The 22,185-nt window shown below is 52.5% G+C and overlaps 1 protein-coding gene across 3 annotated transcripts in view; it reads right to left on the bottom strand.

Annotated features, from left to right (window-relative positions):
* STAM2 (signal transducing adaptor molecule 2) overlaps nucleotides 1-20,659 on the bottom strand; it is a 29,800-nt gene extending 9,141 nt beyond the window's left edge. Inside the window, exons 1-8 of one of the 3 annotated variants that reach the window (XM_072122514.1) lie at nucleotides 20,541-20,659; nucleotides 9,930-10,014; nucleotides 6,028-6,103; nucleotides 5,833-5,928; nucleotides 3,729-3,875; nucleotides 3,566-3,635; nucleotides 2,345-2,534; nucleotides 780-874 (exon numbers count right to left, since the gene is read on the bottom strand). In XM_072122514.1, coding sequence (XP_071978615.1) covers nucleotides 780-874; nucleotides 2,345-2,534; nucleotides 3,566-3,635; nucleotides 3,729-3,875; nucleotides 5,833-5,928; nucleotides 6,028-6,103; nucleotides 9,930-9,967 — 712 coding nt within the window. In that variant the 5' untranslated portion in view covers nucleotides 9,968-10,014; nucleotides 20,541-20,659. The other 2 variants (XM_072122513.1, XM_072122512.1) reach the window with 2 other exon arrangements.
* Between the last annotated feature and the right edge of the window lie 1,526 nt (nucleotides 20,660-22,185).

The raw sequence follows: 22,185 nt of genomic DNA, 5'->3' as shown, positions 1-22,185 counted from the left end.
CGGAGAGAGGAGGGGTGAGCAGCGTAGGGTATATGTCCGTGTGAATTCACCCTTAAGTCTTATATCCAGGTACAGTAACTGACGTAATCTTCTTATGTTTGTTATCCATGGCCTCGTTCCTTAACAAAATCTACTTTTATAACTATGCTAATGCTGTGCTGTAGCTTCACAAGCTGTTACACTGTGCACGATCACATCTCACGCTTCCATCTGCCTGCTATTGTCTCACACCAGCACAAAGTGGGAGGGAGCAGAGGGAGGGGTAGACAGTGTAACAGCATGTGAAGCTACAGCACGGAGGGACGCTGATAACTGCCCCAGAGCCCATATGGTCCAATAGCATAATTTTAACAGTTGTTTTTAGAAGGAAGGAGGCGATGGATAACAAATATAGGAAGATACCACAGTCAGGGTGCCTGGATCTAGGAGTAATGTCCCTGGTTTATTTCCTTAAAAGGGGTTGGCCACCCAAGTATACGACCCCAGGGTCACCCAAATCATACTTCCCCAGGTAATGTTGGTTGGTAGCCACAGGGAGCCGTAGGTTACACAACCCCTGGGCAGCAAGGCTTGGGACCTCCTGTGTCCTGCTAGCTTCTGGCAGATGGAGGGGTCTTACAGACATTGTTGAGTAATGCCTGCACACTCCCGGGGCAAGTATGATATGGACGACCCCTTCACCATTCTGACATCAACCCAATGCTGAGCCCAAGCCATAACATACATAAGCCTGAGCCGAGGAGGCAGAGCGGCCCAACCATCATGTAGACCCCCGTTACCTGCATCAGGCTCCACATTTAAGGCTGAAGAGACAAAATTAGACGGGAACAATCCGATGCCTCTGTGATTTTCTCCCTTCCACCAGTTTGTGTCACTACAAATGAATGGAAGATAAAACCTCTTACATAAAGAATGAAAGGCGAATCCTACATCAGCAAACTGACATTTTATAAAACATTATTTATGGGCGATTACAATCCATTCCATCAGGAGGCGCTAGCACGGAGCACACGGTCAGGAGACACCAGTATGGAGCACACGGTCAGGAGACACCAGTATGGAGCACACGGTCAGGAGACACTAGTACGGAGCACACGGTCAGGAGACACTAGTACGGAGCACACGGTCAGGAGACACCAGTACGGAGCACACGGTCAGGAGACACTAGTCCGGAGCACACGGTCAGGAGACACTAGTCCGGAGCACACGGTCAGGAGACACTAGTCTGGAGCACATGGTCAGGAGACACTAGTATGGAGCACATGGTCAGGAGACACCAGTATGGAGCACATGGTCAGGAGACACTAGTACGGAGCACACGGTCAGGAGACACTAGTACGGAGCACATGGTCAGGAGACACTAGTACGGAGCACATGGTCAGGAGACACTAGTACGGAGCACATGGTCAGGAGACACTAGTACGGAGCACATGGTCAGGAGACACTAGTACGGAGCGCATGGTCAGGAGACACTAGTACGGAGCGCATGGTCAGGAGACACTAGTATGGAGCACATGGTCAGGAGACACTAGTCTGGAGCACATGGTCAGGAGACACCAGTACGGAGCACACGGTCAGGAGACACTAGTCTGGAGCACATGGTCAGGAGACACCAGTACGGAGCACATGGTCAGGAGACACTAGTATGGAGCACATGGTCAGGAGACACCAGTACGGAGCACATGGTCAGGAGACACTAGTATGGAGCACATGGTCAGGAGACACTAGTATGGAGCACATGGTCAGGAGACACCAGTATGGAGCACATGGTCAGGAGACACTAGTACGGAGCACATGGTCAGGAGACACCAGTACGGAGCGCATGGTCAGGAGACACCAGTATGGAGCACATGGTCAGGAGACACTAGTCTGGAGCACATGGTCAGGAGACACTAGTATGGAGCACATGGTCAGGAGACACCAGTATGGAGCACATGGTCAGGAGACACTAGTATGGAGCACATGGTCAGGAGACACCAGTACGGAGCACATGGTCAGGAGACACTAGTATGGAGCACATGGTCAGGAGACACCAGTACGGAGCACATGGTCAGGAGACACTAGTCTGGAGCACATGGTCAGGAGACACTAGTATGGAGCACATGGTCAGGAGACACCAGTATGGAGCACATGGTCAGGAGACACTAGTACGGAGCACATGGTCAGGAGACACCAGTACGGAGCGCATGGTCAGGAGACACCAGTATGGAGCACATGGTCAGGAGACACTAGTACGGAGCACATGGTCAGGAGACACTAGTCTGGAGCACATGGTCAGGAGACACTAGTCTGGAGCACATGGTCAGGAGACACTAGTATGGAGCACATGGTAATGGCCTCGCACCTGTCATCCAGCACCAGGATGATTTCTCCGCTCTTGAACGTCAGCTCATTGTCCTCCACGGCTTCAAAGTCATAGAGGGCTCGCACTTTCCTGGCCGTCTTCTGACTGTCGTGCTGCGCGTCCACGGTCGGGTACAAGGTTTTGATCTCTGATGGTTGCGTCTTTTGTTCTTGAAGAGATAACTCGATTGCTGTGATATGGATGCAGAAAGATCTTACATTTATACTGACTTCATGACCCCCCCCCCCAATAACCCAAATATAAGATGCACCCAGATATCAGCCACAGCCCCCAATCTACAATGCCCACACCAACATCTGGCACCCACAGAATATGGGACCTACTTCTATCAGGTATTGGGACCCCCTGACAGCTCTCCTCATAGATTGGGAGCTTTTGTGTTATTTTGTCTGTATTTGTACCCCGCGGTTAGTAAAGTGCTAGTAATCCATCATCCTTATGCAGTTACCATAGACAAGGTTTAGGCTCTTAGAAGATCAGGCAGGATATACAGGCAGTCCCCGGGCTACGTACAGGAGACCTTCTGTAGGTTTGTTCTTAAGTTGAATTTGTATGCAAGTTGGATCTGTATATTTTATAATTGTAACCCCAGAGAATTTTTTGGGTGTCTGTGACAATTTGATTTTAAAACTTTTGGAATGTCATTAGAACGAGGAGTAACAATAAATCTTCATTGCAGACGCCTGTGATAACGGTTACGGCTGATCATTGTAGCCTGGGACTAAAGTACAGGAAATTACCAACATCCAGAGGTCCCTTTGTAACTAGGGGTTGACTGTAAGTCGGGTGTTCTTAAGTCGGGGACCGTCTGTACTGTGAATAGAAATATGCCGTGGAATCCTGGATTACAAGCGAAATCTGCTGCGGGAACATGCTTGTAATCCACATCACTCGTATATCAAAGCAAGTTTTTCCATAGGAAATCACTGAAATGCAGTCGATTCGTTCCAGACGCTGAAAATATTTACTCAAGTGTAGTGAGAAATGGAGGGCGGGGGGCGCACATGATGATTGTGTTATGACATGACAAAGTCAGTTTTTGTAAAATACAATCTGCAAAACACTTGCAGACCAAATTACTGGTAATCCCAGGGGTCCGTGTATTATGTGTCCACCAGTCCCACGCCATAGGTGACAATACGGCATAACTTATTCCTGTACACAGCTCCATCAGCCAGTAATGCCCGACATAGGACCTACCTTTAGCCAGATCTTCATCCTCTTTGCTTTTGGGGTTCCCGGTCCCATTCTTGGGCGTGTTTGAAGCGCCCTGAGGAATTACGAGAAGATTTTGTGTTATCAGCAGTAAAGTTCCAGCAGCTCATCGCCCGGACACAAGATAAGATCACAACGTCACCTGTACCTGAGGGGCGGCTGCGGGGAAAGATACTCCTTCCTCCTTCAGAGATTTTATGGTGGCCGATATTAAGCTGAACTGCGGATCCTTCTGAAATTCTTCAGACCATTCCGTCATCATGGCTTTAAGCTTCTCCGATACTTTTGGGTGCGCCTACAATTAGCAATCCATTTTATTCCATTGTAGAGACATAGACTATGAAATATGCAGGGCATTGGGATGGTGAGACTGTTGCTATATGCGGGGGCACTGGGATGGTGAGACTGTTGCTATATGCGGGGGCACTGGGATGGTGAGACTGCTGCTATATGCGGGGGCACTGGGATGGTGAGACTGTTGCTATATGCGGGGGCACTGGGATGGTGAGACTGCTGCTATATGCGGGGGCACTGGGATGGTGAGACTGCTGCTATATGCGGGGGCACTGGGATGGTGAGACTGTTGCTATATGCGGGGGCACTGGGATGGTGAGACTGTTGCTATATGCGGGGGCACTGGGATGGTGAGACTGCTGCTATATGCGGGGGCACTGGGATGGTGAGACTGCTGCTATATGCGGGGCACTGGGATGGTGAGACTGTTGCTATATGCGGGGGCACTGGGATGGTGAGACTGTTGCTATATGCGGGGGCACTGGGATGGTGAGACTGTTGCTATATGCGGGGGCACTGGGATGGTGAGACTGCTGCTATATGCGGGGGCACTGGGATGGTGAGACTGTTGCTATATGCGGGGCACTGGGATGGTGAGACTGTTGCTATATGCGGGGGCACTGGGATGGTGAGACTGCTGCTATATGCGGGGGCACTGGGATGGTGAGACTGCTGCTATATGCGGGGGCACTGGGATGGTGAGACTGCTGCTATATGCGGGGGCACTGGGATGGTGAGACTGTTGCTATATGCGGGGGCACTGGGATGGTGAGACTGTTGCTATATGCGGGGGCACTGGGATGGTGAGACTGTTGCTATATGCGGGGGCACTGGGATGGTGAGACTGTTGCTATATGCTATAAGTCGGGGACCGTCTGTACTGTGACTAGAAATATGCCGTGGATATAATGTCCCCGGTGCCGGGATCTGCGGGTAATGTCCCCGGTGCCTGGATCTATGGGTAATGTCCCCGGTGCCGGATCTATGGGTAATGTCCCCGGTGCCGGGATCTATGGGTAATGTCCCCGGTGCCGGGATCTGTGGGTAATGTCCCCGGTGCCGGGATCTGCGAGTAATGTCCCCGGTGCCGGGATCTGTGAGTAATGTCCCCGGTGCCGGGATCTGTGAGTAATGTCCCCGGTGCCGGGATCTGTGGGTAATGTCCCCGGTGCCGGGATCTGTGGGTAATGTCCCCGGTGCCGGGATCTGTGGGTAATGTCCCCGGTGCCGGGATCTGTGGGTAATGTCCCCGGTGCCGGGATCTGTGGGTAATGTCCCCGGTGCCGGATCTATGAGTAATGTCCCCGGTGCCGGGATCTATGAGTAATGTCCCCGGTGCCGGGATCTGTGAGTAATGTCCCCGGTGCCGGGATCTGTGGGTAATGTCCCCGGTGCCGGGATCTATGAGTAATGTCCCCGGTGCCGGGATCTGTGAGTAATGTCCCCGGTGCCGGGATCTGTGGGTAATGTCCCCGGTGCCGGGATCTGTGGGTAATGTCCCCGGTGCCGGGATCTGTGAGTAATGTCCCCGGTGCCGGGATCTGTGGGTAATGTCCCCGGTGCCGGGATCTGTGGGTAATGTCCCCGGTGCCTGGATCTGTGGGTAATGTCCCCGGTGCCGGGATCTGTGAGTAATGTCCCCGGTGCCGGGATCTGTGGGTAATGTCCCCGGTGCCGGGATCTATGAGTAATGTCCCCGGTGCCGGGATCTGTGAGTAATGTCCCCGGTGCCGGGATCTGTGGGTAATGTCCCCGGTGCCTGGATCTGTGGGTAATGTCCCCGGTTATCAGGATGGATTCTAACCTTTTGATGCTTTGTTATAATTTATATCCAGGACATTATACAGCCCGAGCTATCGTGTACATAATGTGGACTCATGGTCTTTATCGCCAGTGTCCAGAGTTCAGTATAAATCAATAACTTCATTGTAAGAAGTGGAGGCCACGTGTGGACGCACCTTACTGATCACTCCGCGCACCTCGCTGGCGAAATCTCTGGAACATATTTCTAGATGAAACGCCTTCCCGCAGTTGGAGACGCAGGCCCCTAATAACTGAGGAGGCGCAGGAGAAAGAGGCGACACGTGAGACACATCTCATAGCGCAGAACGGTAAGTAACTGCCGTGTATGGCGGATGGTGGAAGCTACTTACAGTCAGGGCGTGCAGCGCCACGTGGGGAACCTTGTGATTAACCCTTTTCATGATCGCCTTCAGGCCGTCCTTCGCTCTAGAAGACAAAATACAACAGTCCAGGTCACTGATGGCCGACTAAAGCGTACACCCCGTGTCTTCTATATACACACCCAACTCCACCCGGTGTGATCTGTCCCCATCCCTCCTCTGCAGACTCTGCCATAGCCACTTCCCTCTCTGTACACATATACACAACCCGTGTGACCTACCCCATCCGGTGTGATCTGTCCCCATCCCTCCTCTGCAGACTCTGCCATAGCCGCTTCCCTCTCTGTACACATATACACAACCCGTGTGACCTACTCCATCCGGTGTGATCTGTCCCCATCCCTCCTCTGCAGACTCTGCCATAGCCGCTTCCCTCTCTGTACACATATACACAACCCGTGTGACCTACTCCATCCGGTGTGACCTGTCCCCATCCCTCCTCTGCAGACTCTGCCATAGCCGCTTCCCTCTCTGTACACATATACACAACCCATGTGACCTACTCCATCCGGTGTGATCTGTCCCCATCCCTCCTCTGCAGACTCTGCCATAGCCGCTTCCCTCTCTGTACATATATACACAACCCGTGTGACCTACTCCATCCGGTGTGACCTGTCCCCATCCCTCCTCTGCAGACTCTGCCATAGCCGCTTCCCTCTCTGTACACATATACACAACCCGTGTGACCTGTCCCCATCCCTCCTCTGCAGACTCTGCCATAGCCGCTTCCCTCTCTGTACACATATACACAACCCGTGTGACCTACTCCATCCGGTGTGATCTGTCCCCATCCCTCCTCTGCAGACTCTGCCATAGCCACTTCCCTCTCTGTACACATATACACAACCCGTGTGACCTACTACATCCGGTGTGACCTGTCCCCATCCCTCCTCTGCAGACTCTGCCATAGCCACTTCCCTCTCTGTACACATATACACAACCCGTGTGACCTACTCCATCCGGTGTGATCTGTCCCCATCCCTCCTCTGCAGACTCTGCCATAGCCACTTCCCTCTCTGTACACATATACACAACCCGTGTGACCTACTACATCCGGTGTGATCTGTCCCCATCCCTCCTCTGCAGACTCTGCCATAGCCGCTTCCCTCTCTGTACACATATACACAACCCGTGTGACCTACCCCATCCGGTGTGATCTGTCCCCATCCCTCCTCTGCAGACTCTGCCTTAGCCGCTTCCCTCTCTGTACACATATACACAACCCGTGTGACCTACTCCATCCGGTGTGATCTGTCCCCATCCCTCCTCTGCAGACTCTGCCATAGCCGCTTCCCTCTCTGTACACATATACACAACCCGTGTGACCTACTCCATCTGGTGTGACCTGTCCCCATCCCTCCTCTGCAGACTCTGCCATAGCCACTTCCCTCTCTGTACACATATACACAACCCGTGTGACCTACTCCATCCGGTGTGATCTGTCCCCATCCCTCCTCTGCAGACTCTGCCATAGCCGCTTCCCTCTCTGTACACATATACACAACCCGTGTGTTCTACTCCATCCGGTGTGATCTGTCCCCATCCCTCCTCTGCAGACTCTGCCATAGCCACTTCCCTCTCTGTACACATATACACAACCCGTGTGACCTACTCCATCCGGTGTGATCTGTCCCCATCCCTCCTCTGCAGACTCTGCCATAGCCGCTTCCCTCTCTGTACACATATACACAACCCGTGTGACCTACTCCATCCGGTGTGATCTGTCCCCATCCCTCCTCTGCAGACTCTGCCATAGCCACTTCCCTCTCTGTACACATATACACAACCCGTGTGACCTACTCCATCCGGTGTGATCTGTCCCCATCCCTCCTCTGCAGACTCTGCCATAGCCACTTCCCTCTCTGTACACATATACATAACCCGTGTGACCTACTCCATCCGGTGTGATCTGTCCCCATCCCTCCTCTGCAGACTCTGCCATAGCCACTTCCCTCTCTGTACACATATACACAACCCGTGTGATCTACTCCATCCGGTGTGATCTGTCCCCATCCCTCCTCTGCAGACTCTGCCATAGCCGCTTCCCTCTCTGTACACATATACACAACCCGTGTGATCTACTCCATCCGGTGTGATCTGTCCCCATCCCTCCTCTGCAGACTCTGCCATAGCCGCTTCCCTCTCTGTACACATATACACAACCCGTGTGACCTACTCCATCTGGTGTGACCTGTCCCCATCCCTCCTCTGCAGACTCTGCCATAGCCACTTCCCTCTCTGTACACATATACACAACCCGTGTGACCTACTCCATCCGGTGTGATTGGTCCCCATCCCTCCTCTGCAGACTCTGCCATAGCCGCTTCCCTCTCTGTACACATATACACAACCCGTGTGACCTACTCCATCCGGTGTGATCTGTCCCCATCCCTCCTCTGCAGACTCTGCCATAGCCACTTCCCTCTCTGTACACATATACACAACCCGTGTGACCTACTCCATCCGGTGTGATCTGTCCCCATCCCTCCTCTGCAGACTCTGCCATAGCCACTTCCCTCTCTGTACACATATACACAACCCGTGTGACCTACTCCATCCGGTGTGATCTGTCCCCATCCCTCCTCTGCAGACTCTGCCATAGCCGCTTCCCTCTCTGTACACATATACACAACCCGTGTGACCTACTCCATCCGGTGTGATCTGTCCCCATCCCTCCTCTGCAGACTCTGCCATTGCCGCTTCCCTCTCTGTACACATATACACAACCCGTGTGTTCTACTCCATCCGGTGTGATCTGTCCCCATCCCTCCTCTGCAGACTCTGCCATAGCCACTTCCCTCTCTGTACACATATACACAACCCGTGTGACCTACTCCATCCGGTGTGACCTGTCCCCATCCCTCCTCTGCAGACTCTGCCATAGCCGCTTCCCTCTCTGTACACATATACACAACCCGTGTGACCTACTCCATCCGGTGTGATCTGTCCCCATCCCTCCTCTGCAGACTCTGCCATTGCCGCTTCCCTCTCTGTACACATATACACAACCCGTGTGTTCTACTCCATCCGGTGTGATCTGTCCCCATCCCTCCTCTGCAGACTCTGCCATAGCCACTTCCCTCTCTGTACACATATACACAACCCGTGTGACCTACTCCATCCGGTGTGACCTGTCCCCATCCCTCCTCTGCAGACTCTGCCATAGCCGCTTCCCTCTCTGTACACATATACACAACCCGTGTGACCTACTCCATCCGGTGTGATCTGTCCCCATCCCTCCTCTGCAGACTCTGCCATAGCCGCTTCCCTCTCTGTACACATATACACAACCCGTGTGACCTACTCCATCCGGTGTGACCTGTCCCCATCCCTCCTCTGCAGACTCTGCCATAGCCACTTCCCTCTCTGTACACATATACACAACCCGTGTGACCTACTCCATCCGGTGTGACCTGTCCCCATCCCTCCTCTGCAGACTCTGCCATAGCCGCTTCCCTCTCTCCCAGTGTTTGGCTGCTTAGAAAGCATTTTCTTCCATTGCTAGTAGTGTAAGCAGGTGTGAACATGTAAACACAGCAGCTTACACTTCCATCAATGAAGAAAAAGGCTTTAAAAGCAGCCAAACACCATGGAAACAGGAAAAACATATGGTGGGGTAACAGGATGGGGCTAAAGAGGCCGTAGGGAGGCATAGCAAAGGGGCCCACTGAGGCACTGGCGCCCAGGGGCTACTTATACCTGGAGCCGGCCCTGACCATGGTCATGGGGGGGGGGGAGGATATGGAAACAACCAATGATAATACATCCATCCAAATATTCTGGAAATGTGTAGAATAGTAATACAATTATCTGATAAGAGCTGGGACCATACAATGAGGATTATTCTGTTCCCGTGGTGACGGATCTCTCACCCGTTGGGAGTGTTCACGATTTTGTCGCAGATGTCCATGATGAGGCCCCAATCCTCCGACGTGTTATATTCATTTGTCGCTTTCTCTGAGGAAAGACGGAAACCAGAAAGAAATCAGAACTAAAACCTGAAAAACTGGGACCAGAAGGTGAAAGTGGAGTCTGCAGAACCTGGTCATACACCGGACAGATCCGGTAACATCCTGCACCCGCTGCTGCTGCGGATTGTACAGCCCAGTCACATGAGGAGGATTCATGGAAAATCCCTTCAACTGGCGAGGGTTAAGTGTGAGAATCTTTGCTACAGACCTTATCGTAGGAAAATGCTTCACAGACATGGCACAGAGGCTGCTGCTGCTGCTAGTAGTAGGTTTTCTATGTCACTGTATGTGCTTATTTACAGAGGTACAAGTCAGTACTGCTCTATAATGTCCTCCATGCTGCTCCTTTACTTTCTGTGTGCAGTGTACACCAGTCTCCAACCACCAAGTGTCAGACAATGTAGAATTGGAGACTGAGGTTTCTGTAGGGAAAACTGCTAGAAAACGCAGCACAAAAGTCAGATCATTGTGTAAATCCCTGGGTCATGAACCTCCAATCCACACCATTAATTTGATTAATTGTTTCTTTAAAGTGAACCTGTCAACAGGATTTCACATTTTCACCCAATGACAGGTTCCCACAGCCATAGAAAATTTACCATCAAAATCCGTCATGATAAACCAGGGACACTTACCTATAGCTCCGGGCACCGCTCTCCTTATATTTCTTACCCGGGGTCTCCTTCCTACCACAAACAACTTTTACCAATAAGCCAGAAGGGCCTGGGGGCGTTACCAAAACCCCTCCGTGCGGCAGCTTCACAGGCTGATATACTGTGTAGGAGCACTTCCCCCCTCCCACTGTGTGAGATTACAGGAGTCAGATTGAGAGGGAGCAGGGGGAGAGGTGGAGACAGAGACTCCCAAGAGCCCTTTTGGCTAATTCACATAATTAGAATTGAAGAAGAACAACTATAAGAAGATCCCACAGTCCTGGTGCCTGGATCTATGAGTGATGTCCCCGGTGCCCGGATCTATGAGTAATGTCCCCGGTGCCTGGATCTATGAGTAATGTCCCGGATTTATCAGGATGGATATTCATGGAAGATTTCCTTTAATAATAATAAATTACCAATTCCAAATCTGCTTTTATAATTGACATTACTGGTTCCTCCCAGTTTTACAAGCTGATAACAGATTACTCGACTCCCAGCAAACTGCACTGAGTCAAGGAGTCATCATCATTATCTCCTCCCTGCTCTTCCTGCTCCTCGTCTCATGCAGACCTAAGATGACAAGAGATTTGCTTGCAGCTCGCAGTCAGTTCAGATTTGCATGAGGGATGGGGAGTAGGAGGAAGCAGGAAGTAGTGAGAGCAGCGAGGAGATAATGATGAAGACTCTGGGCAGTTTTCTGCCAGGGATCCAGGTAACATTGTCCATTTGTGTAATGTTATAAAAGCCGATTGGAAACGTGTCAGGTAGTCAAACCGTGAAATACTGACGACAGGTTCCCTCATGTACAGTGTATGGTGAACGTAGTGTGTGAGTCACTGACAACATGGATGGGCAGGTTAAAATACAATGTTGGTGTTACATAGGTAACGATAATTACAAATTCACTGTTTAACCCCTTCCCGCTTTCGGACGTTCCTGAAGCAGGGGGAGTATAAAGAGGGCTCAGATCATGGGCTGCAGAAAGCAGCAAACACCGGTCGCTAACAACCACGATCAATGCTGCCACTGATCGTGGGTGCTTACTATTTAAATGTCTGCCGCACGTGGGCGCTGCCCCATAATGTCATTGGGCCATGACAATCGGTTGCCATGACAGCTGGGAACTTGTATTAAACTCCAAGGCCTGTCTTTAGGTAGAATCTGTACTCACAGACGCTGCAAAATTGCCATATACAAGCAGTTTGTTCTTAAGTTGAATTTGTATGTAAGTAGAAACTGTATATTTTAGAATTGTAGCTCCAGACAAATTTTATTTGCCCCTGAAATTTCAATTTTTTTTTCTGTATTGGGACCAAGGATAAATAAAGGAATAAAAAAGATTGTAAATCCCCAAAATGGCAGAAATTGTGACTTTCACACGTCAATAGTGGAACCAGGAGAGTGAACTCTGCAGAGCATCGCAGCTCGTCTCTGTGTCCTTGTCTGGTCCGGAACATGCTGAATACATAATAATCCTTCTCTGACAGGACAATGTGCGCCATCATTACATGCACGGGATAAACCGCAGCGGTCCTGATGGGGGCTCCAGGAAGACCTGGGCTGCAATAGCCACCAAAGCCACTATACACCGCACGGCAGAAGAGAGCGCAGAGCTTCATCTCCGGGTACACCACTAAGACATGTGCGCTCAGCACTGCACCTAATGGGAACCGACTAAACTACTACTCCCATCAGGTCAGGTATTTACATGTTTTCCTATAAATTGTCTCCTCCAAAGTCAGGCAAATACGACTCTTCTGACCTCATTTTCACATGAAAAGAGTCAAGTTTAGCCCCGATCTTCTGTTCTGTAGCACCTAGAAACAAGCTGCTGGTGTCATATTAAAGATAAACATCTCATCTTTCAGACCACACAAGGTTTGATTCTGTGATCTACAGAACTGGACATACTAAGCAGGAACGGAATCTTTAGCTGCAGATTGTGCGCCCTTCCCATTATTTCGCAGCCAGTACGTCCAGTTCTGTAGCTCACGGAAGCATAAGCCCAATGTGATCTGAGAGAGGAGATTCTTATCTCTATTATGATACCAAACAAATACTTGTATCGCGTTGCTATAGCACAGAAGATCGGGACATCCCCCGCAGACACTACACGGTGCGCGGAGAAGAGTCGTATTTGTCTGACTTTGGAGTGGATTTTATTTTCGGTAAACAGGTGAAATTTCACATAAATGAGGGAATTCTATAAAGGACATTTCATCCCTGGGCCGGGAGTTTAGAGGGGTAACACCTGCTGACAGGTTCCCTATGGCATCCCGGGGCCACCACAGGGGGCAAGGGGTCACCACATTCTTAGAGTTACCCCCCCCCCCCCTCTGACAGATAATAATGTAGAAGCCGAGGAGATCGGGGCAGGACAGGGGGCAGGACAGGGGGCAGGACAGGGGGCAGGACAGGGGGCAGGACAGGGGGCAGGACAGGGGGCAGGACAGGGGGCAGGACAGGGGGCAGGACAGGGGGCAGGACAGGGGGCAGGACAGGGGGCAGGACAGGGGGCAGGACAGGGGGCAGGACAGGGGGCAGGACAGGGGGCAGGACAGGGGGCAGGACAGGGGGCAGGACAGGGGGCCCCCAATCACCTTCGGCAAGTACTGAGGGTTCAGAGGTGTAAATAACCTTCTGAGGTCATAAATCTCTTCTGCACGCACGGAGCCCCTTAAAGGCAGCATTACTCTACGGCACGGAGTACTTAAAGGGGCGGCCTATCCCCAGCAGTTATACCACATACATAGGGAACACATATACCACATACAGCCCAGGCCATAGGGAACACATATACCACATACAGCCCAGGCCATAGGGAACACTACGGGGGACACATATACCACATACAGCCCAGGCCATAGGGAACACTACGGGGGACACATATACCACATACAGCCCAGGCCATAGGGAACACTACGGGGGACACAATATACCACATACAGCCCAGGCCATAGGGAACACTACGGGGGACACATATACCACATACAGCCCAGGCCATAGGGAACACTACGGGGGACACAATATACCACATACAGCCCAGGCCATAGGGAACACTACGGGGGACACATATACCACATACAGCCCAGGCCATAGGGAACACTACGGGGGACACATATACCACATACAGCCCAGGCCATAGGGAACACTACGGGGGACACAATATACCACATACAGCCCAGGCCATAGGGAACACTACGGGGGACACAATATACCACATACAGCCCAGGCCATAGGGAACACTACGGGGGACACAATATACCACATAGAGCCCAGGCCATAGGGAACACTACGGGGGACACAATATACCACATACAGCCCAGGCCATAGGGAACACTACGGGGGACACATATACCACATACAGCCCAGGCCATAGGGAACACTACGGGGGACACATATACCACATACAGCCCAGGCCATAGGGAACACTACGGGGGACACATATACCACATACAGCCCAGACCATAGGGAACACTACGGGGGACACATATACCACATAGAGCCCAGGCCATAGGGAACACTACGGGGGACACAATATACCACATACAGCCCAGGCCATAGGGAACACTACGGGGGACACATATACCACATACAGCCCAGGCCATAGGGAACACTACGGGGGACACAATATACCACATACAGCCCAGGCCATAGGGAACACTACGGGGGACACATATACCACATACAGCCCAGGCCATAGGGAACACTACGGGGGACACATATACCACATACAGCCCAGGCCATAGGGAACACTACGGGGGACACATATACCACATACAGCCCAGGCCATAGGGAACACTACGGGGGACACATATACCACATACAGCCCAGGCCATAGGGAACACTACGGGGGACACAATATACCACATAGAGCCCAGGCCATAGGGAACACTACGGGGGACACATATACCACATACAGCCCAGGCCATAGGGAACACTACGGGGGACACATATACCACATACAGCCCAGGCCATAGGGAACACTACGGGGGACACATATACCACATACAGCCCAGGCCATAGGGAACACTACGGGGGACACATATACCACATACAGCCCAGGCCATAGGGAACACTACGGGGGACACAATATACCACATACAGCCCAGGCCATAGGGAACACTACGGGGGACACATATACCACATACAGCCCAGGCCATAGGGAACACTACGGGGGACACAATATACCACATAGAGCCCAGGCCATAGGGAACACTACGGGGGACACATATACCACATACAGCCCAGGCCATAGGGAACACTACGGGGGACACATATACCACATAGAGCCCAGGCCATAGGGAACACTACGGGGGACACAATATACCACATACAGCCCAGGCCATAGGGAACACTACGGGGGACACATATACCACATACAGCCCAGGCCATAGGGAACACTACGGGGGACACAATATACCACATACAGCCCAGGCCATAGGGAACACTACGGGGGACACATATACCACATACAGCCCAGGCCATAGGGAACACATATACCACATACAGCCCAGGCCATAGGGAACACTACGGGGGACACATATACCACATACAGCCCAGGCCATAGGGAACACTACGGGGGACACATATACCACATACAGCCCAGGCCATAGGGAACACTACGGGGGACACAATATACCACATACAGCCCAGGCCATAGGGAACACTACGGGGGACACATATACCACATACAGCCCAGGCCATAGGGAACACATATACCACATACAGCCCAGGCCATAGGGAACACTACGGGGGACACATATACCACATACAGCCCAGGCCATAGGGAACACTACGGGGGACACATATACCACATACAGCCCAGGCCATAGGGAACACATATACCACATACAGCCCAGGCCATAGGGAACACTACGGGGGACACATATACCACATACAGCCCAGGCCATAGGGAACACTACGGGGGACACATATACCACATACAGCCCAGACCATAGGGAACACTACGGGGGACACATATACCACATACAGCCCAGGCCATAGGGAACACTACGGGGGACACATATACCACATACAGCCCAGGCCATAGGGAACACTACGGGGGACACATATACCACATACAGCCCAGGCCATAGGGAACACTACGGGGGACACATATACCACATACAGCCCAGGCCATAGGGAACACTACGGGGGACACATATACCACATACAGCCCAGGCCATAGGGAACACTACGGGGGACACATATACCACATACAGCCCAGGCCATAGGGAACACTACGGGGGACACATATACCACATACAGCCCAGGCCATAGGGAACACTACGGGGGACACAATATACCACATACAGCCCAGGCCATAGGGAACACTACGGGGGACACATATACCACATACAGCCCAGGCCATAGGGAACACTACGGGGGACACATATACCACATACAGCCCAGGCCATAGGGAACACTACGGGGGACACAATATACCACATACAGCCCAGGCCATAGGGAACACTACGGGGGACACATATACCACATACAGCCCAGGCCATAGGGAACACTACGGGGGACACATATACCACATACAGCCCAGGCCATAGGGAACACTACGGGGGACACATATACCACATACAGCCCAGGCCATAGGGAACACTACGGGGGACACAATATACCACATACAGCCCAGGCCATAGGGAACACATATACCACATACAGCCCAGGCCATAGGGAACACTACGGGGGACACATATACCACATACAGCCCAGGCCATAGGGAACACTACGGGGGACACATATACCACATACAGCCCAGGCCATAGGGAACACTACGGGGGACACAATATACCACATACAGCCCAGGCCATAGGGAACACTACGGGGGACACATATACCACATACAGCCCAGGCCATAGGGAACACTACGGGGGACACATATACCACATACAGCCCAGGCCATAGGGAACACTACGGGGGACACATATACCACATACAGCCCAGGCCATAGGGAACACTACGGGGGACACATACCACATACAGCCCAGGCCATAGGGAACACTACGGGGGACACATATACCACATACAGCCCAGGCCATAGGGAACACTACGGGGGACACATATACCACATACAGCCCAGGCCATAGGGAACACTACGGGGGACACAATATACCACATACAGCCCAGGCCATAGGGAACACTACGGGGGACACATATACCACATACAGCCCAGGCCATAGGGAACACTACGGGGGACACATATACCACATACAGCCCAGGCCATAGGGAACACTACGGGGGACACAATATACCACATACAGCCCAGGCCATAGGGAACACTACGGGGGACACATATACCACATACAGCCCAGGCCATAGGGAACACTACGGGGGACACATATACCACATACAGCCCAGGCCACAGGGAACACTACGGGGGACACATATACCACATAGAGCCCAGGCCATAGGGAACACTACGGGGGACACATATACCACATAGAGCCCAGGCCATAGGGAACACTACGGGGGACACATATACCACATACAGCCCAGGCCATAGGGAACACTACGGGGGACACAATATACCACATACAGCCCAGGCCATAGGGAACACTACGGGGGACACATATACCACATACAGCCCAGGCCATAGGGAACACTACGGGGGACACATATACCACATACAGCCCAGGCCATAGGGAACACTACGGGGGACACATATACCACATACAGCCCAGGCCATAGGGAACACTACGGGGGACACATATACCACATACAGCCCAGGCCACAGGGAACACTACGGGGGACACATATACCACATAGAGCCCAGGCCATAGGGAACACTACGGGGGACACATATACCACATAGAGCCCAGGCCATAGGGAACACTACGGGGGACACAATATACCACATACAGCCCAGGCCATAGGGAACACTACGGGGGACACATATACCACATACAGCCCAGGCCATAGGGGACACTACGGGGGACACATATACCACATACAGCCCAGACCATAGGGAACACTACGGGGGACACATATACCACATAGAGCCCAGGCCATAGGGAACACTGCGGGGGACACATATACCACATACAGCCAAGGCCATAGGGAACACTACGGGGGACACATATACCACATACAGCCCAGGCCACAGGGAACACTACGGGGGACACATATACCACATAGAGCCCAGGCCATAGGGAACACTACGGGGGACACATATACCACATACAGCCCAGGCCATAGGGAACACTACGGGGGACACATATACCACATAGAGCCCAGGCCATAGGGAACACTACGGGGGACACATATACCACATACAGCCCAGGCCATAGGGAACACTACGGGGGACACATATACCACATACAGCCCAGGCCATAGGGAACACTACGGGGGACACATATACCACATAGAGCCCAGGCCATAGGGAACACTACGGGGGACACAATATACCACATACAGCCCAGGCCATAGGGAACACTACGGGGGACACAATATACCACATACAGCCCAGGCCATAGGGAACACTACGGGGGACACATATACCACATACAGCCCAGGCCATAGGGAACACTACGGGGGACACATATACCACATACAGCCCAGGCCATAGGGAACACTACGGGGGACACATATACCACATACAGCCCAGGCCATAGGGAACACTACGGGGGACACATATACCACATACAGCCCAGGCCATAGGGAACACTACGGGGGACACATATACCACATGCAGCCCAGGCCATAGGGAACACTACGGGGGACACATATACCACATACAGCCCAGGCCATAGGGAACACTACGGGGGACACATATACCACATACAGCCCAGGCCATAGGGAACACTACGGGGGACACATATACCACATACAGCCCAGGCCATAGGGAACACTACGGGGGACACATATACCACATAGAGCCCAGGCCATAGGGAACACTACGGGGGACACATATACCACATACAGCCCAGGCCATAGGGAACACTACGGGGGACACATATACCACATAGAGCCCAGGCCATAGGGAACACTACGGGGGACACATATACCACATACAGCCCAGGCCATAGGGAACACTACGGGGGACACATATACCACATACAGCCCAGGCCATAGGGAACACTACGGGGGACACATATACCACATACAGCCCAGGCCATAGGGAACACTACGGGGGACACATATACCACATACAGCCCAGGCCATAGGGAACACTACGGGGGACACATATACCACATAGAGCCCAGGCCATAGGGAACACTACGGGGGACACAATATACCACATACAGCCCAGGCCATAGGGAACACTACGGGGGACACATATACCACATACAGCCCAGGCCATAGGGAACACTACGGGGGACACATATACCACATACAGCCCAGGCCATAGGGAACACTACGGGGACACATATACCACATACAGCCCAGGCCATAGGGAACACTACGGGGGACACATATACCACATACAGCCCAGGCCATAGGGAACACTACGGGGGACACATATACCACATACAGCCCAGGCCATAGGGAACACTACGGGGGACACAATATACCACATACAGCCCAGGCCATAGGGAACACTACGGGGGACACATATACCACATAGAGCCAAGGCCATAGGGAACACTACGGGGGACACATATACCACATACAGCCCAGGCCATAGGGAACACTACGGGGACACATATACCACATACAGCCCAGGCCATAGGGAACACTACGGGGGACACATATACCACATACAGCCCAGGCCATAGGGAACACTACGGGGGACACATATACCACATACAGCCCAGGCCATAGGGAACACTACGGGGGACACATATACCACATACAGCCCAGGCCATAGGGAACACTACGGGGGACACAATATACCACATACAGCCCAGGCCATAGGGAACACTACGGGGGACACATATACCACATACAGCCCAGGCCATAGGGAACACTACGGGGGACACAATATACCACATACAGCCCAGGCCATAGGGAACACTACGGGGGACACATATACCACATACAGCCCAGGCCATAGGGAACACTACGGGGGACACATATACCACATACAGCCCAGGCCATAGGGAACACTACGGGGACACATATACCACATAGAGCCCAGGCCATAGGGAACACTACGGGGACACATATACCACATACAGCCCAGGCCATAGGGAACACTACGGGGGACACATATACCACATACAGCCCAGGCCATAGGGAACACTACGGGGGACACATATACCACATACAGCCCAGGCCATAGGGAACACTACGGGGGACACATATACCACATACAGCCCAGGCCATAGGGAACACTACGGGGGACACATATACCACATACAGCCCAGGCCATAGGGAACACTACGGGGGACACAATATGGACGCTTCTCCAGGACACACAATCACCGGAGGAGATGGGTGACAACCAATCAGAATGCCGCTTCTGGCTCCCACAAAATGAGAGCAGCGCCCTGATTGGTTGGTACAGACAACATCTCCACAATGCTATTTCGCTGGTCTCTGTGTCCAGGATATCGGGAGGATATTAGGGCGATATTAGGGCGATATCGGCGCGATCGATCCCTCCTCTAACTCACCAACATCTTGGTCGAAGGGGTTGGAGCTGAAGAGCGGCATGACCGGGGAGGGTGCCGGTGGAGACGTCTCGGTGTAGGAGGTTTCTGTCAGACTCTTCCTCGTCCGGCTTCTCCCGTCACAACATCCAACACCAGCGGCTTCCGTGTGCCCGGGGCTGCCCCGCCGCCGCCTGACAGCATGTATTATTACCCCCTCCGTCTCTTACCGGGTATTTACCCTCCTAACATTCCTCATTCAGTCTATAAATGGAGACGCGTCGCTCAGAAAGCGGCGGTTCTCTTATTACCGCTTCATATCCGCGCGCTCTGGTGACAGGCAGCGCCACGGACAGCCCTGCCCTCGGGTCCTCGGTGATCGCGAGGTCCTCAGCAGTAGGCGGGGCAGCGACGCCGCGACCTGGAATGTCACGTGGATGACGTCACCGGGGTGAGGGCACGGAAGTGTCGGGGCGGGTCGTGACGTCACCATTTAAAGGGGCCGTTTCAGGACGGAGTTATAAAGTTGTTCTTCTGAGGTGGGAGCTTTTATTTACCTGCTCACTTCGTGTGGATTTGGCGAACTTTATGACTAGAGGTTTTTTTTTTGGCTGCCGGATTGTGTTCACATGAGAAGAAAAGATGATGTCACTGATGATGTCACTGATGATGTCACTGATGGGCAGAAAAACTGGATGGAAATTGCGTGTCGTGCATTCCTCTGAGCGGGATCCATGTCGCCTCCTACATCTCAGTCTGGGGAAAGTCGTGTCCCAATGCAGTGAGTTTTTATAAAAATAGTTTTTATGTGTTTTGAAGAAATAACAGAAACATGAACCTGGTGTCGCTATAAGTGATGGGTCATCGGGATTTTGCCGGTTCCTTCCAGTGACTGAGATCCGGCGTCCACCTGAGAGCGGATCCGGTAATGAGGGCGGAGCCGGGAGGAGGAGCGGACATGTGGCGGTTATGGTGGAATCCCCCGTCCCACCCTCTATCTCTCATATATTTACCCTGCACTAGTTACCCTGGACTCCCTGACCGCAGACTCCCCATCTCATATATATAACAGGGGCCCGATCGCTGGTAACACCCGCCCCTTCATGTCTGACCGCAGACTCCCCATCTCATATATATAACAGGGGCCCGATCGCTGGTAACACCCGCCCCTTCATGTCTGACCGCAGACTCCCCATCTCATATATATAACAGGGCCCGATCACTGGGTAACACCCGCCCCTTCATGTCTGACCGCAGACTCCCCATCTCATATATATAACAGGGCCCGATCACTGGGTAACACCCGCCCCTTCATGTCTGACCGCAGACTCCCCATCTCATATATATAACAGGGGCCCGATCGCTGGTAACACCCGCCCCTTCATGTCTGACCGCAGACTCCCCATCTCATATATATAACAGGGGCCCGATCGCTGGTAACACCCGCCCCTTCATGTCTGACCGCAGACTCCCCATCTCATATATATAACAGGGCCCGATCACTGGGTAACACCCGCCCCTTCATGTCTGACCGCAGACTCCCCATCTCATATATATAACAGGGCCCGATCACTGGGTAACACCCGCCCCTTCATGTCTGACCGCAGACTCCCCATCTCATATATATAACAGGGGCCCGATCGCTGGTAACACCCGCCCCTTCATGTCTGACCGCAGACTCCCCATCTCATATATATATAACAGGGGCCCGATCGCTGGTAACACCCGCCCCTTCATGTCTGACCGCAGACTCCCCATCTCATATATATAACAGGGCCCGATCACTGGTAACACCCGCCCCTTCATGTCTGACCGCAGACTCCCCATCTCATATATATAACAGGGGCCCGATCACTGGGTAACACCCGCCCCTTCATGTCTGACCGCAGACTCCCCATCTCATATATATAACAGGGGCCCGATCGCTGGGTAACACCCGCCCCTTCATGTCTGACC

The sequence above is a fragment of the Engystomops pustulosus genome, chromosome 8 (assembly GCF_040894005.1).
Source record: "Engystomops pustulosus chromosome 8, aEngPut4.maternal, whole genome shotgun sequence".
In the NCBI taxonomy this organism is placed as follows: domain Eukaryota; kingdom Metazoa; phylum Chordata; class Amphibia; order Anura; family Leptodactylidae; genus Engystomops; species Engystomops pustulosus.
The sequence above is the reverse complement of the archived record's forward strand: the minus strand, read 5'-3'. Positions and strand labels throughout refer to the sequence as shown.